Source organism: Labeo rohita, chromosome 9 (genome assembly GCF_022985175.1).
Source record: "Labeo rohita strain BAU-BD-2019 chromosome 9, IGBB_LRoh.1.0, whole genome shotgun sequence".
NCBI classification, from domain to species: domain Eukaryota; kingdom Metazoa; phylum Chordata; class Actinopteri; order Cypriniformes; family Cyprinidae; genus Labeo; species Labeo rohita.
Genome location: NC_066877.1, coordinates 1,634,033 through 1,661,362, shown reverse-complemented (window position 1 = coordinate 1,661,362; position 27,330 = coordinate 1,634,033). Strand labels below are relative to the sequence as shown.

Sequence of the window (27,330 nt, the reverse complement as noted above, 5' to 3'; positions counted from 1 at the left end):
GTCTGGCCTTACTGAAGACTCGTGCCCTACTTGTGCTGTCAGTATGAATTGTGTGAGAGAAAACAAACAAAAAAGCAGAGTCTTTGTGCAAACAACCCTGTGTTTTTCCTCCCCTCAGCATCGGATGTGAGTCCTGCTGGATTTTTGAGGTAGAGCCTCTGACCACAAGTCTCAGAGTAAAGACTTCAAACTGAGAGAGTGTACACAAGAAAAACCAGCAGCCGACATAGAGGAAATACCAGCACTGCTCTGATTTAATAGAGAATTCAGAGCTAATATTGCTATTTTTGGGCAAATCTGCACTAAAGTGGACCTGTCATCGTGAGGTAACGTTTGACTGAACGAAAGAGAGGCCAGTCTTGACATTCTCCTAGGAACCCTTGCTGTATGGTAAAGTTTTTCTTCTCATTTTAGCTTTGGAATTTTGGAAGAGCATCTGGAATCAATCTATTGTCTACTAGCCATCGAGCCGTATAAATTTGTATATTCGATCTGAAATCCATCGCAGCTTGGAGTAGTTAGCAGTTTCCTCTGATTTTTGTTTCTTGTGAAGTGGATGTGTGATACTGCTGCTTTGCAGACAAGAGAGCAAGATTGTGTTTCATGATTTTACTGTGGTCTTCTTCCAATATACAATGGTAAACAATTTCACCGAGATCCATGGAAAAGAGGCATGCCAACACTAGTAAAAGAGAGGCTGAATGGTGGGAGATTATCCATACGGTGTCCTTGTTAGACATGGTCAGCACTCAGATTTGCAGCGGTTGACAGAACTGAGAGAAAACAAGCAGAAAGAGATCAATGAAGTGAACAGAGTCTGAGCTCTGGAACACTTCACAGGAAGCACAGTTGTACCGCTCCCATCATAATGACTCAGGCATTTGTGCTCGTTCTATTATAGACGGATCAGGTGCTCCTTTCATCGTGCTGATCTATAACCGATAGACATCTCAATGCTGTAAAAGACAAAAGCTTCTCAGGATGAATGAAAATAATGCATGATTAGTAGTGCACGCTAAGGCAAGTTCAGTCCTAATTTTGCTAAGCAAGTTAAGGAAGTTTGCAATGTTGTTCAGAAATGATGTACATTTGTAAGCTTATCCTAAAGGATAATTTACAGCTTCTCTGGAATCAAAAGAGCATCTTTAAAGAACATCTACGCAACTGAATAACAATCTGGCAACTACCCTAACAATGTGGTGACGAGTTTCGAAAAGGGAAACCATAGTATTACCTTACTGATAGTGTTGGAAGAGGTGCTCAATTCTGTTTCTGGAGGGCCAGCGTGCTGCAGAGTTTAGCTCCAACCCTGATTACACAAATCTAAACTAGCTAATCAGGTTATTTTAGATTACAACAAACATCCAGGCTCATCTGAACGCTGAAAAATGAAGGCAACAAGGCACATCCGAATCTAATGATGGTGACACATCCTGCCAACTGAGATAATTTTATCTGATCAGTTTTTGAAGGCAGCTTAGAAGCATTTCATATCCCACTATCCTGTGCTTTCCAGTCTTTGACATTTAAGCTAAGAAATAAAAAACAGAGTCTGAAAGTTGTGCTTGGTGATCAGTTTGTGTGTTAATGTATGCTTTTGAACATCTTTTGATATCATTTTAAGCAAGAATTCGAATTGTAGTAATTTAATTTTTGCTTAGTTATCACCAGCAATCTCTTTTTGACCATTATACTTCCGCAGAAGCCTGTCCGAAATCAATTTAGGGACTACTTTCAGGTGCAAACACTGTCTGCAAAGGCATTGCCTGTTCAGCATGCAGCCTTGGTTTACAACAAACTTCCAGGGGTGCATTTCCCGAAAGCAGCTGTGGTCGCAAGCTGCGTCATTACAGATAGAGTTCAGTGGAACTAATGTTAGTTATCTATTGATGCTTTTTGGGAAACCCACCCCAGGCTGGTGTGTTGTAGCAGGGTGGAGCTAAAGCCCTCCAGGAGCTGGATTGGGCACCCCTGGTACACTCTTAAAAATAAATGTGCTTTAAAAGGTTCTTCACAGCAATGCCATAGAAGAACTATTTTTAGATCCGCAATGAACCATTCAGTCAAAGGTTCTTTAAATAACCATCTCTTTCTTACCTTTTTATAATCTGAAGAACCTTCTTTTGCCACAAAGAACCTAATGTGAAACAGAAAGGTTCTTCAGATGGTAAAGGTTCTTTATGGAACCATTTAAACAAAAAATGTTCTTTTATGGCATCGTGAAGCACCTTTTTTTTTTTTTAAGAGTGTGCTATAATCTTACAGCATGTCCAACAATCCATAGTAGAAATAAATTATTACAAAGAAGAAAGTTTGGTAACGCTTTAGATTACAACCCGCAAAGAACTACGTAAGTAAACTGAATTTACGGTGTATGTTTCTGTAATTATAGTGTACCTATAAAGAACGTACATGTAGGTATAAGGGAACAAAATGTTATATTTGGGTAATAAGGGGATAACAAACCAGATATTCAACCTGCAAAGAACTACATAAGTATACTGAATTTACGGTGTACGTTTCTGTAATTATAGTGCACCTATTAAAGAACGTACATGTAGGTATAAGAGAACAATATGTTACGTTTTGGTAATAGAGAGTAACAACCAGATATACAACCTGCAAAGAACTGCGTAAGTAAACTAAAGTTACGGTGAATTTTTCGTATTTATATTGTACCTACGTGTAAGTATAAGGGAACAATAGGTTATGTTTGGGTAATAAGGGGGTAGCAAACAGATATGCAAATAATTTATAATGGATTAATTTAAAAAACTTAACAGGTACCTTTTCTATTAAATCGTAAGTTTGGTGTATCTATACGTAAGCTTTTTAAAATTACTGGGAAATTATACTCTTGTTCCATGTAGTTACAGGGTAAGTGTGCCCTCTGCGGGCTGTAAATTAAAGTGGCGACTGTTCCCCTCTTGTTCAACGAAGTTACAGGGTACAATACATATAACAACGCGACGTAAAATGTGGTTCTACAAAATGTACATTTATTTACATTTTTACAAACATTAAATGTACAATACTGACATATTTACATCATCTAAACATTTAACGTTTACTTAATATGAAATTATAACATTTAACTCTGTTCTGTGTGATTTCTGTTGCCAGCTCGTTTCCAAGAATAGGTCTACATAATGTTATCATGACTACACGGTAAACCCTTAAAATAAATAATATTTCTGCAATCGTTTAATCATTCATGTAATATTAACTTCGTTTGCCGTGGTGGAACACAAATGCGTTTTCTCTAACATGCTGTGACTAACAATAGAACCATAAAATACACCGAACACGCATCATAATTACAAATTAAACCATTTTATTTGTGTGCTGTAACCCAGATCTTCAGAATCCATACGATTTGCGAGGACCAGAACCAAATTCAAGGCTTTGTCCGGCGATCTTCATCTCCATCTCTAGCAGCGAGTCCAGCAGCAACAGCCATAAACCCGTGCTAAAGTGCATTTTGCGACAGGAAAATCGGACGTTCATTGGCTCTCGCCTGCATTCGTCACAGATTACGACATGCCGTGTTTCTGGTGAGATGTGTTGGAATGACGCGCGGGCGCCTTCGAGGAGTGGATCAAGACAATAATCTGGATAATATTTTCAGCGATTAACAATTTAAATTCTGCTCTCATCCTACTGCACCTCAAACCTACTGTATTCCGCCAGAGAGGACTGCGGCTGCAAACGCATCGTTATTTGGATTACTTTTTGTATGGCTGTTGACATTTTTGCAATAAATAAATGATTGTGATTGCACTTTCCTGTTTTTTTATATTTTTATAACTGTTCAGTCATAGTTAACTTTAGGTTTAGAGGTAGAAGTGGGATTAGCGACTATAAAAAAATATTTTTAGATATATTTTCAGATTGTGTGTTTATGTATTGAACCTACCCTGTAACTTCCTTGAACAAGAGGGGAACAATCGCCACTTTAATTTACAACCCGCAGAGGGCACAATTACCCTGTAACTACATGGAACAAGAGTATAATTTCCCAGTAATTTTAAAAAGCTTACGTATAGATACACCAAACTTACGATTTAATAGAACAGGTACATGTTAAGTTTTTAAATTAATCCATTATAAATTATTTGTATATCTGTTTTCTACCCCGTTATTACCCAAACGTAACATATTGTTCCCTTATACTTACACGTAGGTACAATATAAATACGAAACATACACTGTAACTTCAGTTTACTAGCGCAGTTCTTTGCAGGTTGTATATCTGGTTGTTACCCCCGAATTACCAAAACGTAACATAGCCTATTGTTCTCTTATACCTACACATACGTACTAATAGGTACACTATAGTTACAGAAACGTACACCGCAAATTCAGTATACTTATGTAGTTCTTTGCAGGTTAAATATCTGGTTTGTTATCCCCTTATTACCCAAATATAACATATTGGTCCCTTATACCTACATGTACGTTCTTTATAGGTACACTATAATTACAGAAACATACACCGTAAATTCAGTTTACTTACGTAGTTCTTTGCGGGTTGTAATCTAAAGCGTTACCGAAAGTTTTATGACAGAAAGAGAGGTGCTGCAATTGGTATGAAGTTTCTATTATTCATCACAAACCACACACACACAAATGCAGCGCTCTCAGGAAATAAGTAGCAGAACTCTCTGCTGTTTGGTCTATAAGCAGGGCAACGCTGATAATCAGTTACTGAGTAACTAATAATGAAGGCTGTTCCCGATTCTGTTCACTGGGTTTTAAGCATGTCCAGAATGCTGTTCATATTTGTCTCATTGAACCTTTCAATTATGGAACACAGACTTGGCTTGCTTTACACAACCAGCAGCTTCCTTTGGTCAGACTCAAGAATGCTAGTGACAGGATTCTTGCAATATATCTGCGTCGCATTTGTTTGCTTGGACAGTCGTGTTGACTACTTACTGCTGATCTAATTAGTGCTTGTGTGGTTGTATGCAGAGGCAACAAAGAAAAACAAGTACCTACTAATTTTACATTTCTCCTAACTTCCTGTGTGCATGTGATCTCTGTCAGGTGCGTGGTTTTCCAGAGCCCCAGGTTTGCTGGTTTAGGAATGGGAAGCTACTGATAGCAGGAGATCATTATTCTATGGAGCAAAGTGCTCGTGGAACCTTTAGTCTGGTGGTCCAGGAAGTCCAGGATGACGATGGAGGACGTTACACATGTGAGGCTGTCAATGATGCTGGGAGCTGCCAGGTTACAGTGGAGATCATTGTGGAAGGTAAAGCATCATCTTGATGGGCCTGAGGTTTATCTTGAATGTGTGTTCTAAGAAGATCAGGGACAGTGATCAGGGTTCTGAAAAAATCTATGCTGTAGATTAAGTTATTTGTTGTATAATAGGATAATATGTTCGTTAATTGGCACCAATTAAAGCTACAGTCTGTAACTTTTTTTGGTTAAAAATGATCTGAAATCAATTTCTAAACAAGTACATAACCAGCCAGTGTTCAAAACTGTCTCCTTACTTTAGCCCAATTCACAACGGTAGTCTTATAATAATGTTTTCTAATTTGAGTGATACTGGTAGGAATTTGCGGGAAATTTGAGCATGTGGCTGCATCATTACCTCACAGCTGTAAACATAAAGAAGGTGTTCAGGCTAGTAGGCCACAGTATATCGCATGTGAGGATCCTGCAGGTACTGGATAGTTTATAACCTTTTCTCACAGCAGCTGGAATAATTAAATTGATCGTTTTGATGGCAGATTATAATCCAGAAAGGATTATGTGTTTATGAAACACATGTGACTGAAGTTAAATTATATTCCAGTTTTAAATGCATCTGATTACAAATAGCCTATGTGGGATCACACAACATTTGTAGTTTAAAGAGAACTAGTTCTAAGGAACATGAAGTAGTTTTATGAACAATTTCTTTATATGAAATTCGAATGGTATGACAGTAAGAGATTAGACTTTACAGAAATTAAAAATCTACACACTAATAAACACTAAATACAAATAGTCACAAAAAACTGAGTTTGTTAACATTACAATTTGAGAACAAAGTATAAAAGTAATAATAATTTTCATGATTTGATGTGATCTGAGCTAAGTGATCATTATATTTAAACATTGCAATGCTTTTTTCCTCAGTTGGTCAGAAAGAAAGTGGCAGAAATGTTACTTACTTGTTCAGATGAAAAAATCCAGTGAAAATTCTTATTTGGATCATATATTCCAAGACATAGGCTAGAATCTGTGATTCTGAGGTACATCTACAATTATGTAGATGTAATTTGGCAGCTACTGTTACACATATGTAACAGACCGAGTCTTTTACACAGCTACATATGTAACCAAAAGATTATTACATATGTGTTGCCTACTTTATACAACGTGAATAAAACAATGCAAGTACACAGACATAAGCTACTTAAAAAAAGTGTATCAAGATTGTACTTAGGTGTACTTCATGTGTATCTATACTGTACACCTTATCCAGCTGCACCTTAGTTTGATTGAACCCACCAGTGCGCATCTTAAATACATGTAATACCTTTCTAATTACAAAATTAAATTACATTAATTAAATTATTAATTAATTAAAATGAAAGAATATTACACTGGCATAAGCTACTTAAAATAAAGTGTAAGCGTAAGAAACTGCCACTGAGGTGTGATAACTTTAATTCAACAGATATTATCTCAAAACAGTGATTGATGTTTTAAGGGTATTTTATTGCACTGTGTTTTCCATTATTTTTCTTGCCACTCGACTTTTTAAATCCCCTTCTTTCACTGGATGACAAAGTGCAGCTTGGACATTCTGTAACATTTCCACAATTCCACAGAAGAAAGAAAGTTGTAGACTTTTGGGTGAACTGTTCCTATAACATTTTAGTGTAGCTGTTCATCTTCCTATATTAATATGAATAATCCCAGTAGAAGAAATATAAATTAAACCACATACTGCAGCAGAAACCCTGTAAATATTATAGCATAGAATAAATATTATAGCATAGAATAATGTGTATATTGTTCTAATACAGTTTACAGTGCATATTCTCAAAAGTTTACATTACAGTTTGTTCTGCATTTCTCCTGTTATACTCTTTTTGCCTACGGTAAACATGTCCACAGTCAGGGATGCAGCACCACATCTGTACTGATTTATAGACTAATAAATGCTTAATAAACTTCCTCCGGCATGCTTCACAAAAACACAAACATATGGAGCCGTTCAAGTACTTTACAACAAGCAGCAGATAATAGCAGCTCTGCTCAAGCTATGTTTATGAAGGAAGGAGAGATAGAGAAAGAAGAGTGGAAAATCTGCTTTTTATGTTTCTGATGAATTCTGTGTGTTTATGCATAGAATATACTTTGTATTTTGAGTATCATGAATATCTTTTTCCATCCCACACAGGAAATGCAGGAAAAAAATACAGTCTTTCTTCCTCCAACAGAGCAGGGTGAGATACATACTGCCTGAAAACATGAATATGAAATACACAACATACCATATCCCAATAAGTGTTGAACCTGCTACTGTTTTTGATCATAATGTTCTTTTTTACATTGTTACTTTGTGTGTGTGCATGTGTGTATATATTCTTTATTTTTTTCCTTTTTTCTTATCTTCTTTATCTTCTTCTTAATCTTTCCTTTTTGCTTCAAATCAGTTATTTTTTGTGATTAATTTCCAAGCAACTGGTAATGAAACGCTATTTCAGAGATTGGTAATGAAAAAAAAACACCTGAGAGAAATTCACATTTGCATATTTAATTAACATATTGCTGCCAGCCACCTGTAGACATAATTGGACCAAATTCACAAGAAACAGCATATTATCGTAATAAATGTGTATTCCTGCGTTTAGACGTGTGAATTATTGTGAATTGTTACTTACGTTTTCTCTCATCTGTCACCAGTGGCTCTCTGGGTGTTCCTGCAGTAGAAAATAGACCCAGTATCTGGGGTGAAAGCCCCCCAAAGTTTGTGACTAAACCTTCTCGCCTGTATCTCAAAGTGGGACAGAGCGGCAAATTCTCAGCCAAGATCACAGGACGACCCCAGCCACTGGTGCAGTGGTATAAGGTGAAATACAATTAAACAGTATCTGAAATCACAGTTTGAGTCATAATTTATTTATCCACTGCGTTTCCCCTTTCAGGGAGAGGAGAAGATCCAGCAGTCTGATCACTTTAACATGTTTGAGAGATCAGGAATGCATTTCCTGGAAATTCGCCACACGTGCTCAGAGGACGCTGGCGTGTACACCTGTCTGGTGGCCAACAGTGCCGGGAAAGCCTCTGCAACCGCTGAACTCATTGTCCAAGGTAGCACAGATTGATGGATGGATAGAGAAACAGATAAAGATTTCTCCAGGGACTTTGAATAAAGTTTTCATTAGTTCAGTTTTATGTCTTACAGTTATTGAGACTTTATTTGTCATATTTTGAAAAATGATTTTTTGCAAATTACATCTCACCACTGCAAGCAGAGAGGGCCACCAGTGAGACTGATGTCTCGGGTCCTTGTTGGATCACAATTCGTCTTTGGTAACAGAATGTCCCACAGATGTCAAAGCAATAGCCACAGAAATATGGGTTTCATTAATGTCTTAAAGGAGTAGTTCACTTCCAGAATAAAAATTTCCTGATGATTTTCTCACCCCTATGTCATCCAAGATGTTTATGTCTTTCTTTTGTCAGTTGCAGAGAAATTACGTTTTTGGTGGCCAAAGGGTTAAAGGTACAAATTGTAGTTTCAGTGCAGCTTCAAATGGCTTTACACAATCCTAGCCAAGGAATATGGGTCTTATCTAGCAAAACGATTGCCCATTTTATTTAAAAAATAAAAAAATATATATACTTTTTAACCTAATATATATTAATATATACTTGCTCGTCTTGCACTAGCTCTGCGATGTGCACGTGCATCTTCACGCATTACATAATCACATTGGAACTTGCATACTTCTGCCTACGTCACACGTGTGTGATTATGTAATGCGAGGTCAAAAAGAATATAAATTTGTATTTTTCTTAGAACATGACCAATCATTTCACTGGATAAGACCCTTATTCCTTGACTGGGATAGTGTAGAGCCCTTTGAAGCTGCATTGAAACTGCACATACACTGGACATTCAGCCTGGTGTGCACGATAGAGGTCCACTATATAGAGAAAAATCCTGGAATGTTTTTCCTCAAAAAAATTTTTTTTTTCAACGTAAGATAGAAAGACATGAACATCTTGGATGACATGGAAGTGAACTTTTCCTTTAATATTATCTGGTTTAGCCAAACAGCTCAGATTTCAGATTCTGAAATTCTCATAGTCCGTTCTGTTTTTCTTTTACAGATGGAGACACTGAAACAGCCATGTAAGTGAAGAGCTTTTATTTAGACCTTTTAATTACAGCTTGCATTTATAAAGTATCACATTTCAAAGAAAAGACAGTGCACACATCATTTTTTCCCAAGTCTAAATACATTAATTGTACATTGGATAAATATTGCTACAGCTACATTCATTCAAATGAACAGAAGACCTCAGTCATGTCCATGGCCTAGAGAAACCTGTTTAATCTACATGTTGAATCATATAATTGGCAGAAAGGAGTTTGTACAATGGTATCAAGATCTTTTGCTTTTGTGAGATTCTATATCTACACTGAGAGGTGTCCATTTAAAGTCCCAGACCACTGTTATATCAGGCATTAAATTAAACTAAATTAAATTAAATTAAATTCATGTTATTGTTAACCCCCCCAGCCCACCCCCCTCCCCCATTATTGTGCTGATACAGTACTGTATTTATTTATATACTTATATATTTTAAACAAATGTATTATTATTACTTTAACACTTTTTTCTGTAAACATTTCCACAAAGCACTCCCTTGTGGTCCTCAGGTGGTCCCCAAACCCCAATTTGAAAACTTCTGCTCTAGTTCAGCAATGCATGTTCACTTGACTGTTCATGATCTTTTTTCCTTAGCATGCCCAAACCATCTCAAGATCTCTCGAAACCATCTGTGGTCAAGCACAGCACCAACGGTCTGGACACTGAAAAAAAACCTTCCAGCACATCCATCCGAACTGCAACCACGGAGACACACACACCGCTGTCCACTAACACTGTAGCCAGTGTTCCTCCTGTTACCAGAACAGAGGCACCAAAAATAACAGCATCACTATCCTCACAACCTATGAAGTCCACAGATGGAAGATCACCAGCTGATCAAAAGACATCAAACTTTGTGAATGTAAGAAGTCAGAGCATTGTAAAGAATGAGTCACATGGCACAACAAGAGCTTCGGATACGTTCAGAGCTCAAGAAGAGATTCCTGAAGCATCACGGCTGGAGTCCAGCAGAGATGCCCACCGACAAAACAGAGAGGCCAAAATGGACGTTCTAGAAACTCCACCCAGTTTTGACTCCCAGCCTCAGAGCCAAGAGGTTATGCAGGGTGAAAAGGTCACGTTCAGATGCCAAGGTTAGTCTAGTGAACTGAAGTGACTAGAATCAAATATAGAGTTGCAGGTTATTTAGCTCTTGTCTTGATAATGATTTTTCAAAACAGCTAAAACATGGCCTACTGCTGTTTAAATCACTACACAACAGTAGCAATTCACATCTTTGCTTTATAACTGGCTGAGACTTTATGAATTCCCTCGTAAATATTATGCCAAATTTTACTGAATATGGAATACAATTACTTTTAAGTATGTTTTAGTACATTTAAATCATTATATTTTAATAATAAAGAATTACACTTATTTTAATGTGGTGACTACCATATTAAAGCACATGTAAAGCATTTAATTATAATTTTAGCTATAGTGTGTTATTCAAAATTAATATCTGTTAAATGTAATAAATTGCAACTTTAATAATGCAAATGTGTATACTAATGTTTAATTGATTGAAATTTTAAATAAAAATGTATAAGAATATTTTAGTTAACTTTAAATGCTATACATTCAGAATTACAATTTAAAATAAATTTAAAAGGGGTAATATAGGGGGTGGGGAAAAATAAGCTTTAGCTTCATCCCACTCCTTTTTAAACATTTTCTGTAATGTATGACATCTTTGGGACATGTTTTTTGTTGGTGTAGCAACACATTTGTAGTATTTATATATTTTTTGTTTTAAATTATGTATTGTTCAAAATGAAATGAAAAGAAAAGACAATATCAGTAATTATAACATTAAATGTGAAGTGGGTCAAAAACACTCAGCTAACTGCATTTAAAATAAATTTAAACTGTCACATTTAATCTAATTGCTATTAACATTAAGTGTCTGAAACAATGCATTGAATTTGTACTTTTTATGTTTTTTTTTTTCAAGTATATTATTTCCAAAATAAGTGGTCTTTTTAAAATGTATACTAAAGTGTACTTCTTTTTCACAAGGTTTAATTTCTATATTTGCATTTTAGATACATTTTCCCATATTCACGTATTATACAATGATGTAATATGTAACAGTCAGTGTTTTGCTGGGGGACACAAATATTAACATTACATGTAAATGTTAACATTAAATGTAAATTAAATTTTTAATTAAAAATTAAACATTTACATTTAAATTCTGATTTAAATATGTAAGAAGAACTAGATGTTGTGCAAAGTTGTTTTACTTTGCTTTGCAGAGTTACGTACTGTAGATGTTATTAAATGAGTGATGTGCCACTGTGCTCTTTCAGTGTCTGGGTCTCCAGTGCCGACTGTGAGCTGGATGAAAGATGGAGCTCCTCTCAGACAGAAATCAGGCGTCAGCACGCGACAGGAGGGCAGTCTGCACGTCCTGTGTCTGGAGAGCGCTCACGTAACTGACACGGGACAGTATGGCTGCACTGCTGCCAACAAAAGAGGCAAGACTGCGGCCCACTGGAGCCTGACTGTCAAACGTAAGAGCTCACCAGTCATTTTATACATCTATGTTTTATGTATTGCCATTTAAGTATAATAACAGTAGAAATCATTTATTAGAAACATTAAACATGCCTTCACTTTGATCAGTTTAATGCATCTTTTAAAATAATAACATTTATTATCATTATTAGTATTATTAGTATTATTATTAGTAAGACAGTGCCACCTATTGGTGAAATCAATTGATTTTAGATGCTGTGTGGTTTCAGATACTGATTTGTGTTTATGTATGGCTGTGTGTGTGTTGTAGGTGTGAGGGTGGAGGCAAGGCCCCCAGTGTTCAGCTCTTCTCTCAAGGATTGTTCAGTATTAGAGGGACAGGACTTCATCCTGCAGTGCTCAGTGGAGGGCAGACCACTGCCTGAGCTCACCTGGCTGCACAATGGTAAGAGGAAACACTGTTTAGATTAAATGATCACTGATCCAGTCTTTAGGTATGCTCAGTTCAGCACCAAGCAAAAAATTTCAATGTTCAGTCATATTAGCCAGATTAGTTTTGGTCTGCACACCATCAGACCCCTCACTACCTGTTCACTGCCAATGTATCCGTTGGCTGTAATAATCTATCTTCTTTTTTTAAGTCTGGCATTGTGTACTAGTCTGTCAATGTTGTTGGCTCTTACAACAAATTGATTTGTGATGTTTCAAAAAAATGGAATAAAAGAGACTTGAAAGCACCCATTGACAATTAAGCATCTGCTTTGCAACCAGTAGAGGGCAATAATGTTGCTGTTTTACAACTCCCCAGTGCTGTTTTCATAAACCTAAAAAAGAGAGAAAAAAGTACTGGGCAAAGACACATTAAGATTACTTTTTTTTTCCCCCAATCTAATATAAAATAAAATATTTTTGACCTAATATGCTACGTAAAGGTAAATTGCTAGACATCTGTCTCTGCTCACATCTGAGACAGAAGGGTCACAAAGGTTAGTGTGTGTGTCACTCTGTTCTCTGTCCAGCTAAAATAGGCTTTGCCTATATTTATTCTATAACCGCTGTTCATGTGAAATTGTGCATGTAACCATATCTTAGTCTTATAGCTGAGTTTCATAGTAACAATTGCATGTAACAATAGTGCTGCTGTAATTTTGCTGTAACTGAAATTGTATTGACATTTTTATTTCAACTTTTTTGGCGGGTTCTTAAACAATCTCAAACACAGTGATTAAGTTTTATTGTTATATTTACTAAAGAAAACATTGCGAAATCAAACCCTGACAGTGCTTGTGTTTTCAATTGTTTCAATTGTTTGGGCACTGCTAGGTCTTTTCAGGCTGCTCTGGGTTGTTACTAGGTCATTGCTAGACATTTGCTAAGGAGTTCAGAGTGATTTTAGCATGCTGCTGTGCAGTTGTTGGAATGTTGTTCACTGGTGAAAAGAGCCCATTCCCAAGTCTGTGTGGTATTGGCCTCTAGATGTAACTGGGGTCCTTCATTCACTGCAATTTGGACTTTTCGGCTGTTTTGCCCTTTATTACTGTCTTACTGTCTAAAAATAATAGCACACTTTTACTGGACAAGCAGCACAGTATCATTAATGTCTATACATTCTTAAAAATAACAAAAGCTCCTTTTGGAACCTTTTCCTCAATGATTTTCGTTTAACTATCATGACTCTACAATAGATCATTGCTAATTGACAAAAAGGGCAGTTTCTACCCAAATCACTTATTTGCCATATGGTTTAACATTTTTAATTCCATATAGCCGGTAGATTGTACGTGCTGCCCTGGAACAGACAGACTGTAAGACTGTGGTACACTACGGTGTCTTCATTACAAACTAGATGAAAGTCTCTTGAGTTTGACTCTGGGTTTCCCTGAGAAACTGTGAGCCGCAGCAGGAGCCTTTGAGCAAATATGAGACCTTACAACCATATAAAGGCAAAACATGCATCACTCACCCTGAAATATTACGCACAGATGGACTTGGTAAGTCAGACATCTAAGAGCGAGAGAGAGAAAGAGAGAGAGAGAGCTTACTGCATCTGTGCGGGCTGATTTTACAGTCCCTGGAAAAAAAGAGGGGGTTTTTCACAGAAAGAAAGGAAAGTCGGAAAAAGAGGAAGAAGTAGCTTTTCCTCATGATTTTGAGAGGAATGCTTTTTGAATCCTGGTGGTCTTAGGCGTGTTTAGCAGCAAAGCCATTTACAAGCAAAAGGCATTTAACAATGAGAATTATACTGCAAAGAGACAGAGTATGAGCAGTATAGTTGTATGTTATTCTGTACATTTCCCATGTGACAGAAACAGTACATTCACATAGTAATCCTTCCAGTGCCACCAGAGGGCACTATCACTGGAGACTGAATTGTGTATTGGTTAAAGGAAAAGTCCACTTCCAGAACAAAAATTTACAGATAATGCACCCTTGTCATCCAAGATGTTCATGTTTTTTTTTTTTCTTCAGTCATAAAGAAATTATGTTTTTTTAGGAAAACATGATTGGTATGGTGCCGATTTTGCACTTCCAAAATGCAGTTTAAATGCGGCTTCAAATGATCCCAAATGTCTTATCTAGCGAAACGATTGGTTATTTTTCATTTAAAAAAAAATACAATTTAAATATTTGTAATCTTAAACGCTCATCTCGTCTTGCTCTGCCTGAACTCTGTGTATTCTGGCTCAAGACAGTTTAGGGTATGTCGAAAAACTCCAATCGTATTTTCTTCCTCAACTTCAAAAATAATTTCAAAATCATCCTACATCACTGCAGAAGTATTGACCCAGTCTATGCAAAGCGAACATGCAAAGAATATCAAACCCTTAACAAAAAAGGTAAAACAGCGATATAGGACAATTTTTTAAGTCGAGCGAGAACATGAGATGGGAGTTTTTCGACATACCCTAACTGTCATGAACCAGAACAAAAACAGAGTTCAGGCAGAACAAGACAAGACGAGCATTTGACATGAAAAAGTATATAAATTGTATTATTTTTATGAAAATAACCGATCCTTTTGCTAGATAAGACCCTTCTTCCTCGACTGGGATTGTTTACAACCGCATTTGGGATTGTTTCCACCATAGAAGTCCATAATATATAGAAAAATCCTCAAAAAACATAATTTCTTTACGACTGAAGAAAGAAAAACATTAATCTTGGATGACAAGGGGGGTGAGTACACTATCTGTAAATTTTTGTTCTGAAAGTTGACTTCTCCTTTAATGCCTGAAATACGGTCTGTGGTTAACACAAACTGAGATATTTTCACATTTTATTCTATGACATGAAATACATTGGTAATACCTCCTTGCAAAGTTTTTTTTTTTTTTTTTTTTTTTTTTTAATAAAGCTTTTCATTTTTTTTAAAAAAGGCAGTTGCAAACAAGTGTCTAAATGGGAATACAAAGGTTGTCTGGGAAATTAAATATCATCACACTAAACAAGAAACCTCATCTACTCACTAGTCCTCTTTCACAGCCTCATTGTGCTTATAATTATGCTGTTGATAACTGTTCCGAAACTTTCAGTGTTTCACTTCAATCTTTCATTGGTTACACAGCAACAATTATTTTTCCTGCAATAATCCAAAACAATGGAAAAATCATGCTGGGTCCAGGTCGGCTTAAATAAAAATCATCACTGTAATCACTGCAGTGCCCTATACACTCGTTATGATCACTCCAAGATAACTTTGTTAGTGTATTGGCTGCAATTTTATCTGCATGATCTTCACCCTGTCTATATCAGCTTTTGCGGAATGGATTAAAGGAATTGTTTACCGAAAAATGAAAATTACCCCTTGATTTACTCACCCTCAAGCCATCCTAGGGCTATATGACTTTCTCCTTTCAGATGATTACAATATGAAAAATGTCCTGGTTCTTCCAAGATTTATAATGGCAATGAATGGTGGTAGAGATTTTTAAGAAAAAATAATGTGCTCCACACAGCTCTGGGGGTTATTAAAGGTCTTCTAAAGCAAATCGATGTGTTTTTGTAAGAAAAATATAGATCCAAAATATCCAACTCGCATTCACAAAAGAGTGGCATAGTATGTAGACAAATTATATTTTGGATGGATATTTTTCTTACACAGATACATTGATTTGCATCCCATTGATTTCTCAATGGGATTTTTTACAATAGAAAGTTCTCAGATCTTGATTTGTTGGCCAATTACTGATACAGTCTCTTTCTTTTTGTTCTTTGTATGTCTTTTCAGATCAGCCCGTTCCATATTCCCACACTGTGTTTGAGAATAATACAGCTCAGCTGACAGTTAAGGAAGCTGTTTTGGAGGATGCAGGAGTGTATTCGTGTGTTGCAGTGAATGATCATGGCAGGGCTGTGTGTACAGCTCGTGTGCTTGTTAAAGGTAAGACACATGCCCCCTTCTTATTTTAAGTAAAAATAGCTCAAACACACTTTTCAACGTAAAAATTTCACAATAATAACATTAAAGCTAACCAGAATGTTCATAAAAATGCAATTTTTGAAAGTTATTACAGCTCGTTTCAGCTCTAAAATGAATTGAACTGGCAAGCCAAACGTATTATAAATAAAATTCCTATCAGCAAAATAAAAGAAATTCTGGAAAAAAATTAAATAAAATAATCCTGGAACCCCTGTAGTATCTAATTGCACTAATCTAATTGCAGCATAATTCAATTTGAATGTTAAATGTTATTATATCATTCCTTTAAGTGCCCTAAATACTTTTCTTTGTATTTGTAAGGTGTTTGAGTCATAAAAACCAAGAGACTTGTGAGTTTTAACTTCGCTCATACATTATAGGAGGAGTTTGGTATGTGCTCCGTTGATCAGTGAATATCATGGATGAGTTTTCTGAGAGTTATTTTAAGGTTCTCAGGATTAGAGAAACATCTGCTGTCTTGCAGTCTGTGAGGCTGTCTAATGGCGGAGGTTCCATGTTCAAGAGGGTTAAAAATGTAAAATACCAGTCTTTTCCCACACACGCACACACATCCACATTCTGCAGTGGCCGTATCTGATCTGAGTCTCAGAGGACAACTTGAAGAGAAATGACCCTTTCTCCCTAAAAATCCCTGGCTATACTATTCAGCATGCATTTAGAAGCAGTGAACAGACAGTATATAAATAGGAAGGAATATTTCAAAACAGAGTAAAAGGACATGATTTATGTATTCTTTAAATACTGAAACTACAAATACTGAATTTTTCACATAAATGAGCAATTACCCATTAATAATCTAAATGTGCTAGTTTTATTCAAGTTAAAAAAATATTATTTAACATCACTGAATCAACCTAAATACATGAATTTAAACCAACAAAATCATTTTTGTATGGGTTTAGGTAGAAACAGCTCTTTATAGTAACAATTGCAGGTTGCCACTTTTTGCAATGTGATTTCGCATTTTTAAAATCTGAATTCCCTTTTGAGATTCTTTTACATTGCTGTAAAAAGAGATAATTAAGATGGTTATTATACAGTAAAAGATAAATTGATATTTATGTCATATACTTGTGATGAAGGAGTAGTTCCAGCATGATGTGTCCTTACAGTAATATTGAGGAGCAGATTAAGGGAAACACCAGAGGACCAGTAGCATCTAAAACAGCTGTATTCCCGACTGACCTGATGATACGGCATCTCCACAGACTCCTACAGCACTGCAACATCCGTTAACTTTCTGATGCATTATCTAATAGTTCTAACATGGACACAGGATATCACCCAACTTTTCTTATGTGGAATGATCATGTGACTGATTCTGGTGAAGTACTGAAGAGGACACTGTCAGCACAGATGCTGCTGTGTCTACATGTGGAGGACTGCTGAAGATACAATAACTGATTGATGGAAAATGCAATTAGATCTGTGGTACCTGAACATGAGCAATACTTTCAAATTATAAAATGATGGTGTTATCACACAAATAAGAGTGCTATATCTTGTGTGTGTTTGTGTGTGTGTTGGACCATTTTCCTACACTAGGGGGAGCACAGGGCACAACGTAACACTTTGAATTTCTCAGTTTGTGTAAATCCACAAAATATGTTGCTTTGTTTCATAATTACAATGTATACGTTTTTTGTTATTTACCTCAACAGAAAGAAAGTGAAATGTGACAACATGCTTGTAGGTGTGGTACATTGTAACATTTGAGGGGCACGTTGTAACATGACCATATGACAGCATTAAATGTTATCTGATTGATTGAAAAAAATAAGCAAGACAAACTAAAATATTTTGTCAATAAAATAAAAATTATGAACTTTTTAAAAATAAAATTATGGCATTTTTTATAATATTAATAAAAAAATAATCTAATTGTTCAAAACATTGTGGGCAAATAGATGAAGAAACACATTCAGAAATTCAGAGATGCACTTCCACACAAAGCTCTCCGAAACAACCTGGAGAGGTGCACGGATCCGTAAGGAATGGTGCAGCAAGCCATCACCGAGTTGTCCTCTCGCCAGTTACCTGAGTTACCTGCAACACACGGGAGGTCGCAGCTCAGCGCAAGAAGAATCTTAGCAAGAGAAGTAATTCTTTATAGAGTGAACTCGACTCTTAGGGGGCATAGCTCACCTTGGCACTAAGAAGCCGAGGTGAGGCCCTATTTCCACCCACTGGCCAACCTCTGCCTGAGGACAGCATCCCCGTTCTGCTGATCCGTAAGCAAACAAGAGCTGCTCGGAGCGTCTAATGCTCCGGGTGTGGTCCAAAACGTGAATAGCACGAACAGGACACAGCAATACTAAGGCCGGGTCTGCCTCCTCCGGCGGCAGCGCTTGCAGGTCCACCACCTGAACCCCAAGGTGAGAGGTGGGAACCCCGGGCACATAACCAGACTGGGGACTTATCCCCCTGCATCCTTCAGGAACCTGTCGATCAGGTGATGCCCCCCCTAGGGACGACAGTCCACTGCATTGTTTTTTTTTTTTTTTTGATATGGCGAGATGGCTACAATGAACATACAGTGGAGGGAACATCCTTTGCTCCAACTGCAAAAAGGGGAGCATAACTCTGACCGAGCATCTCAGGTTAACTTGGCGAATGGAGCACCATACAACTGAAAGACCTCACCTCAGCGCGTATGCCTGCCTCATAGAGGGGGCACTAGCCTAAGTGATAAAGTCTACTGGTCTTACCGCGTCCCATCCAGAAACCAGACATACAGGTACACAGATCGGGATGCGGGTGCCAGACTGTGCCCATCTTGAGAAGAAGGTTCTTCTTCAGGGTAATCTTCCCGGGAGGTGGTGTCACGAGGAGAATGAGTGTCAGCAGCCCAGGTTCGGGTGGGTCAGTAAGACGCACCAGAGAACCTGCTCCTCACCCCCCCGATCTAGCACAGGGTTTGTGCAGGGAAGCCTAGTCCTGCTCATAGACCCCGGGTCCAGCTGTGTGCCAGTGCATGCCTACTGTGCCTTCGGTCAGGAACAAGCCAGCAGTAGAAGGATTCAGAGAAAGCAAAAGAGGTTACCTGAGCATCGCTGAATCGACTCCAGATGAGCTGAGACCAAGGTTTGGAGTTGCCATTCTCGGGAGAGTTGCTGTGTTTTTTTTTTTTTTTTTTTTTTCGCAACTTGACTAAACGGCATGCAGCAATATGAGCCGCATAGACTCCAGTGGAGAAGATGGCAGGTGAGTTGCAACATGCAACGGAAGCATAGATCACCGCAGGGGTAGGTGTACGCTACTGTGGCTATGGTGTCCTAAGGACTAGCGTGTGCTTGTCCCGCAGCATCGGTAGGAGCCGGCGGAGGGAACGCACTGCTAGCAACTCGAAGTGACTGATGTCGCTGCAGTTGAGGTCCTTTCCAGGAGCCTGAGGCTGCCTGCCCGTTGAAAATGGCACCTCAGCTTGTGTCGGAGGTTACCGAGACAAGTGCCTTGAGCCTCGGCACCTAGCCTAAGAGCACAGCTGCCCGTAGGAACACAAGGTCTGACCAGTGGCTGAGAAGGTGGCAACACTGAGGGGTTTCCAACCCACAGTGTGCCAAGTTCCATGCCCATCTCAGGATCCAGTCGTGTAGTCCATGCTGCAGCGATCTCATATGGAATAGCCGAGCAGACCACCGAGGCTACGACTACCATATGCCTTAGGCCTCTGAACGCTGTTCTGTGACTGTAGAATCAGGTAACTCTTTTAGCTGACATGTCTCGAATCCCAGATCCAATTCCATACAGAGAAAAAAGGGAGCTCAGCATTCCTTTTTTTTTTAGAGCTCACCCTTCTCCTGGTTGACTTAAAGTCCCTTTGGCTGAAGTGCGAATGCACCAAGATTCCGTACTCGCCCAACAAATCTCACGAGTGAAGTCGTCATACTTCAGTTGTAGAGATTGTTGAGGATCTAGGAGTGTTTTTCTTTCTTTTTTTTTTTTTACCCCCCCACGAATTTGTAAAAAGCGGGAAAGCAATCACTCCAAAAAGTAAGGAAGCCGAGGGGAGACCCGTACTGATACATCTCACCCCTAAAGCAGGCCCGGAAAATTATCTGCATCAGGGCAATCAAAGCATAACAGCACGCGTCCTTCAGGTCGATGCTGTAACCCAGTCCTGGTGCTGAAGAACAGAAAGATGTGTTTCTGTATCAGCCACCCAAATGGTAGCCCGATAATAACGCGTCCTGGATCCCTAGTTAAACCGCGAGACCAAGTGTTGAGCCTGGGTGTGAGGAGGACCTGTGTCACTCACAGAGAAACTCATCATGTTTTAAGAAACCCAAGGACACCGAGAAAATTGCTCTTTTATTGAAGGGGTGGGTACCTGCTGACCCGTATGTCAGAGGCGGTAGCGGTAGAGAGAGGCACTAACGCCCTTGTCTTCCTAAGGGTATCCCCGGAGCAATCCTGTAATCCCTGGGTAGTCTGTTCTGAGGAAGCCCTGCTTCATGCAAGGCAACCCAATGACAGACTGCGCCCCCTAGGTGTGGCCAGCTCAATGCCAAGGGGAGTGGAGCAGTTCCTGTTGGCTGCCTTCACTGACAGGCAGTCGAAAAACGTGGCCCTTCCATGGGCACTCCAAGTTCTTTTGCTGTGTGTGAACTGCCCAAGACCGCTGAGATAAGTCCTGGACAGTGTCGCCGAAGAGGCTGGCCTGAGAGACGGACACCAAGAAAGCGAGCTTTGTCAGTGTCACATGTCTCCACCAGGTTCAGCCAAGATAACACTTTTAGGCCATAAAATGGACATCACCTGACCGAGGGACTGCCCCGAGACTTTTCAGTCACAGAACACAGTTCCTGCATCAATCTCGAGTCAGAACTTCCCTCGTTCCCTCCTCCCGTTGTGAGCCCAGGCTAAAGCAAGAAACACGGACGGTCCCACCAGGTGGTTGTGCTCACAAGCACGAATGCACCGCAATCGCACACTCCACCAGAGAACATCAACGTGTTCTCAAGCTGCCCCCACCCGCAAGGGAAGTGCCGGGGGAAGAGCCCAACACGTGGCTGAGTTCTTCATGAACCTCCGGGAGGAAAGGTACCAGGGAAGAGCCTCGTCCGTCGCTGAAACCAATCGTCAAACCCCGAATGCCCAGGGGAAGGCGGAGAACCCAACCTCCCGCCTGGCGGTCGGGCCTGCCCAGGGGAACATGGCCGTCAACTTAGCCTCGGACCCCGACTGAGCAACCACCATCACGGGGAGCTACTCAGCAGAATCTCCAGCATCAGAAGACGATAGTCCCTCCACTGATGCGGCGATAGACATCTTAACTTCCTCGTGAGCACTAAATGAGACGCAAGGCTCGCACTGGAACGAACCGGCATCAACATTCAGAAACTCGATGGTAATACGCTGAGAGTAGTCAGACCTCCGCGGGGACTGACCCGGCGGAGCAATCCAGACTATAAACCTCAGGTCTCCCATGCTTCCAGCCAATGCAGCCTCGGGAGTCAGCGATATTAATGTAAGCCCTGACCGAGCATAATAATGGGCATGCCCACGCAGCGTGAGTGCAACAAACGCCATCTCAACATGCATTTGTTTACATCCCAGACCTGTGAGACAGCGATTGTGACCCTCATGAGGAAACTATCGCTCCCCAAAAGCACACGATCGGAAATGCGTCTTGAAGAAGACACTTTCAATGACCGTGTATGCTGTAGGAAATTGCTCTTTTAGGCTGGATTGCCCAGGGGAGGACCGCAGCACTTATCTGCTAGCGCAGCAGGGCGATCTCTCCGCTGGAATGCAAAGAAGGGATGTTCCACACAGCCGAGAAACTCCCGCAGCAATGAGAGTATTTTCTTACTTCTTGTAGAAGCAGCTCACAAAGCAATGGGCCCCGAAGCAAAAATCTGAGTGAATGCATGCCGCCATCTTATATACCTGTATATACAGGGGAGTGGTTTAGCATGCAAATTCCACTTGCCAATTTCATTGGCTTTTTCTTCTTAAGCTCGGAAGTGATTGGGCTCCCAAGTAGGACCCCAAATACGTCAGTATTGACATAACACCGTAGAGTACGACTGAAGGGGAACTATCTAAACTGATAAATAAAAGATTGTAGATTAAAATGATAGAAGATTTGTCTCATTTTAAATGAATACTAAAAATGAGATGGAAAAATTTACTTCATACAGAAATTTACTTTTACTATGGTCAAATAAATATTTAGCAATATCTTCAAAAGGCTTTTGAATTTTGGTGCAGACTTTTCTCTATATAGTGTTGATATGGCAACTAGTACATATCGTAAATTTGGTTATGCTAGCATGCATGGAAATATTTAAACCATGCATGTTACAATTAACCCCGAGTTAGTTGGTGCCCCATGCACCCCATGTCAATTTTCAAGTTTTTTTCTTTCTGTTGTCTGTATATTTTTGAGGTAATTTTTAGTAGGGTTTATGCAATCTGTATGTTTTTTTTTTCCCAGCTAAGCCAAGTGTTAAGAGGTCTGCTGCTCCTCCTGTGACTGATGTGAGGAGACCATCTGCCCCGGTGTTCCTCAAAGGCCTGCAGGATCTCAGAGTCATGGACGGCAGTCAGGTCACCATGACTGTGGAAGTGACAGGTATGAAAGTTCAGCTTCTCGAGGACATAAGAAGATTTTTGACTTTTAATTTATTTTATTCATAATTTGCATTTCACTGTCAGAAATTACCATTTTCATTAAGTTGTAACATTTATGTTCTGAGTAATTTTTACTTCATGAAAAGCATTTAATATTGCAGTGTGCTAGCCATTTTTATTACATAGTTATATTAAACCATGCATTAATTAAATAAATAATGCACATGATATTACATATCATTATATTTTAACTTAAAATAATTATATCCTTTTTTTCATTGTCCACTGGTTGTTTTAAATTTTTGTTTAAAATGTCACACTACGATGGGAATGAATGCGCAAAGAATATGAAGGTTGATGCAAATAGTCTTTAATAAATCCACAATCTGTAATTCCACAAACAGAAAGGCAGGATGCACACATAGGGACGTAGTAGACTGGGCAACTGAACACAGCTTAAATACATAATTAACAAGATAGTTAACAAAAAAACACCTGAACCAAATGACAGAATCAACGAGAGACAGAAAGTAGGTCACACAGAGCACAAGGTGAATGAAAACACAACAAAAACAATCCATGGGTGCGACATTTTCAGAACTGATTTGATTGCAACTTTATACCTTTATATAGCTACTACATTAAAAAACTGAAATACCAAAGCATAAATATAGTTTGAGAAAAAAGGGCTTTAGCTATTTGTTTATTTATTTGTTTTCAAAGTGAGATTGTAAGTCATTTTTGCCACTGTTACCCTGATTCATATCATATATTGGTGGTTTACAGTAAAATATGTACAACAGTTTGAATTTTTAAAATCAATTTTAAAATTTTTAAAATCTACTCGACATATTCCTGAATAGATTGTGTCTTTTGCAGTGTTTAGCAGTAATGAGTGGAATTTCCTTTGTACTCCCTTAAGAGGGATCATTTAACTCCACAATCGTGTGTCGTCTAGTGTCTGTGTGCTTGTGTGATTATATAATTGCTAGCACTTCCTGTGTAACACTGAGGGGTCTCCTGACTGTGTATTTGCATTAACGTGACCTCAGCAACAATTGAACTTTCTGAAATCATATAAAAAAAGGCTAGGCTTTACCTAGCAGCACTGTGGCTTGTATGTCATAGTTGACAACTTTCTTTCATGCTCTATTAGTCAGTGCTGTTGATTAATCTTTATTTTGTCCCACTGACCTCCATTAATTTTGTCTAACTCTAATTTGCTTAATAATTTGCAAGTGTGATATGTGTTTTATGTAGGAAATCCTACCCCTGAGGTGGTCTGGCTGCATAATGGAAAAGAGATCCAGGAGTCTGAGGATTTCCATTTTGAGAGGAAGGGCTGTCAGTATACGCTCTTCATACAGGAAGTGTTTCCTGAGGACACAGGGACTTACACCTGTGAGGTGTGGAATGAAGCCGGAGTTGCTCGGACTGAAGCATCCCTCACTGTACAAGGTACAATCATATAAATCACACTGTTCCTTACTATAAACATTACTTAATTGGGTAAATTACCACAGAAGGTATGGTCTGCAACAAGATACTGCCAGAGCCTTTTCTTCTAATTCATTTATAAAGTGATATTAAGGTTATATAATAAATATTATGATATAATAGTTGAAAATGGATATGAATATCCAGTGGATTTTGGTTTGTTGTTCACAGAGCCTCAAGATGGAGTTCAGCCCTGGTTCATCACTAAAACCAAGTCCTCTACCGCCTCCCTGGGTCAACCTGCTCTGCTCTCCTGTGCGATCGCTGGTGACCCCTTCCCAGAATTCCTCTGGATAAAGGATGGGCAGGTAGTATCTGAAGGTGGTGACTTTGAGATCCTACAGAAGGAAGATGTTGTCTCATTGCTTATCAGGAAAGTGAAGACACATCATGCTGGAAACTATGAGATTCATCTCAGGTAAGATTTAAAAAATTAAATAAAATAAATTGTTTGTATAAATTGTTTGTTTAAATTTATTATATGTTAGGTATAATAGTTTAGTATATAGTTTAGTAAGTAGATAGTATAGTTGAGCCATTCCACTGAATGGGTGCCATTTGCTTCCAAAAAAAATCATTTTCCAGCTTTTTTTCAGATGGAAGCTAGTAATTTAAAGTGTTTTTTTAAAAGCATGTTTAAAAATATGTCAACAAATTCCTTTATTTTCCCATCTGGCAGGTGTTTATTTTAAAGAATTGTTGGTTTCGTGGTCAAAAAAATGTGTATGACTAAAATGTGTATTTTTGTAATATTGACTCATTTTGAGAACCTAACACATAGTTGTTAGTATACTCAAAAGTGAAATGGTTTTATTCCTTAAGGTTTTAATTTGGTTTTGTTGATTCTATTCAAATGTGTGATTGTTTTTTTTGTCACTTCGCCCCCAAATAAAACTGTATAAAAGACACGGTCACAATTTATTTTAAGGTCCATTTCTCGCTATTAACAAACCATTAACTATGGCTTTTACCTCAAAAAAAAAAACTCCTAATTTGCTGCTTATTAATAGTTAGTAAGGTAGTTAAGTTCAGGTATTGGGTAGGATTAGGGATGTAGAATATGTATAATAGGCATGCTAATAAGTAACTATAGTTAATAGTGAAAATTGTTCCTAAAGTGTTTACTAAAGACACTTTACCACTAATCAAAAGTTTTTTTTTTCCATCGTGAAATGATTTTTATAAATCTATATTGCAATATAAAATAATGCAATATAGCAATGAACATATCAATATTAAATCATGTATTGCTATGTCATGGTATTTGTTGAAATGCTTAATAATCAAATTTTTTCTATATGTGTAAAATTGCATCTACACATATAAAAAAAAAAAAATTATGCTAAATCTTTTTGGGTGGGTAAAATGTTTTCATGAGATCCATGCATTAAAGTTCACATGCAATGAAATTATGCTTAGAGGAAATGTGTTGTTTTTTTTTTCAGTTCATCATTTACTTTTTCAATTCAGCCATTTACCATAAATGAACTTCAGCTTTCTTCAGAAATCTTCTGTTGTTCACAGGAATAAAGTAGGAGAGTGCAGGTCAGTGGCCGCTCTGCACGTCAGTGAGGACCCCATGTCATCTGGTGACGATTCTCATGAACGGTACTTTCTCCTTCTATTCTTGCTCTCCTCAGCCTCAAGGCTATATTTACAGGCCTTACCCCTCAGCCCCTGCACTAAATCTACATAATCTCTCTTTATAAAAAAAAAATGCTTTGTTTATGGTTCCTCACTCAGCTGTGCTGTTGTGTGGGTTAGTCTAGGGGCCTCATTCTGGTCTCATTTCCCTATAAGGTCTCTGAAGTCATCTCTGATGCAACTCTGTCGTGTTGAACTAACTCCCCCTCGATTAAGCTGCTCTCCAGTGTGGGCTGAGCTAGCTGGGGCTTTAACCATCTCTGTATTTTTTTCTCCACTCTTCCTGTGGCAGCCGAGGGGTGGAGTGGACTGCACCAGGCAGGGGAGGACAGCCAGAGACTCCCAGCCCTGCAGCGTCGCACTCTGATCCACTCTGGGAACACAACAGGAGTCGGGATCAGGAAGACGAGGAGGGCTCCGCCACCCGTGGGCTTCTGAAACGGCGTGTAGAGACAAAGGAGCATCGGGAAGATCAGATCCGTCAGCAGGAGGCCGAACAGATCGACTTCAGAACCGTGCTTGGCCGCAAGGTCACCACTAAGAGCGTCTCTGAGGAAGACCTGAAGGAGATCACGGCCGAGCAGATGGACTTCAGGGGGAACCTCCAACGGCAGATCAAGCCCAAGACCCAGACAGAAGAGGAGCGCAAAGTCAACTCTCCACAGCAGTTGGACTTCAGAGCGGTGCTGGGAAAGAAAGGAAGCCAAGGCCTGAAACCTGGTCTTGGATCCTTAGTGAAAACGCAACCCAACAAAACCGAAGCTGTTGACTTCAGATCGGTGTTAGGCAACAAGAAAAAACAACCAACGGAGAGGAATGGAGAAACCCAAGGTGATAAAGACACCCGAGGAAAGGAAAATGATGTGAATTGTGTGGATGGAGGGATAAAAGAAAAAACAAAAGCAGTTGGAAAGAAAGAGCCCGTTTTTACGCAGAAACTGAGGGACGTGACGGTACTGGATGGGGAACGTTTGCATCTACACTGCCAACTTTCATCTGAATCTCCGACTAAAGTGACATGGACGCTTGATGGAAAACTCATCAAACCATCCAAATTCATCGTTATTGCGAACGAGGGTCAGTGTTGCATCTCACATTTGATATTGCGTAAAAGGACTAATTTGTTGACATCTATCATGGATGAAGTTTGGCATTGGGGCGTTTATCAGGGGCTCTATTAGTTTACATGGTTTTGTACATATGGTAAAGCATCAGCAGATCAGAAGTAATCACAGTATGACAGTTCTCTAAACAAAAATAATGAGTACCTGATATTTCAAACAGTTGACTTTCGGT

The 27,330-nt window shown here is 38.7% G+C and overlaps 1 protein-coding gene across 2 annotated transcripts in view; it reads left to right on the top strand.

The window, feature by feature from the left end:
- mylka (myosin, light chain kinase a) overlaps positions 1–27,330 on the top strand; it is a 79,807-nt gene that overhangs the window by 29,049 nt on the left and 23,428 nt on the right. For both annotated transcript variants that reach the window (XM_051119251.1, XM_051119250.1), the window contains exons 3-16: positions 5,050–5,257; positions 7,409–7,454; positions 7,915–8,080; positions 8,157–8,322; positions 9,349–9,370; positions 9,987–10,486; positions 11,705–11,908; positions 12,184–12,318; positions 16,102–16,254; positions 22,757–22,894; positions 24,154–24,351; positions 24,562–24,808; positions 25,915–25,998; positions 26,327–27,111. In XM_051119251.1, the coding sequence (XP_050975208.1) occupies positions 5,050–5,257; positions 7,409–7,454; positions 7,915–8,080; positions 8,157–8,322; positions 9,349–9,370; positions 9,987–10,486; positions 11,705–11,908; positions 12,184–12,318; positions 16,102–16,254; positions 22,757–22,894; positions 24,154–24,351; positions 24,562–24,808; positions 25,915–25,998; positions 26,327–27,111 (3,052 nt within the window). The remainder of the gene's footprint in view (positions 1–5,049; positions 5,258–7,408; positions 7,455–7,914; positions 8,081–8,156; positions 8,323–9,348; positions 9,371–9,986; positions 10,487–11,704; positions 11,909–12,183; positions 12,319–16,101; positions 16,255–22,756; positions 22,895–24,153; positions 24,352–24,561; positions 24,809–25,914; positions 25,999–26,326; positions 27,112–27,330) is intronic.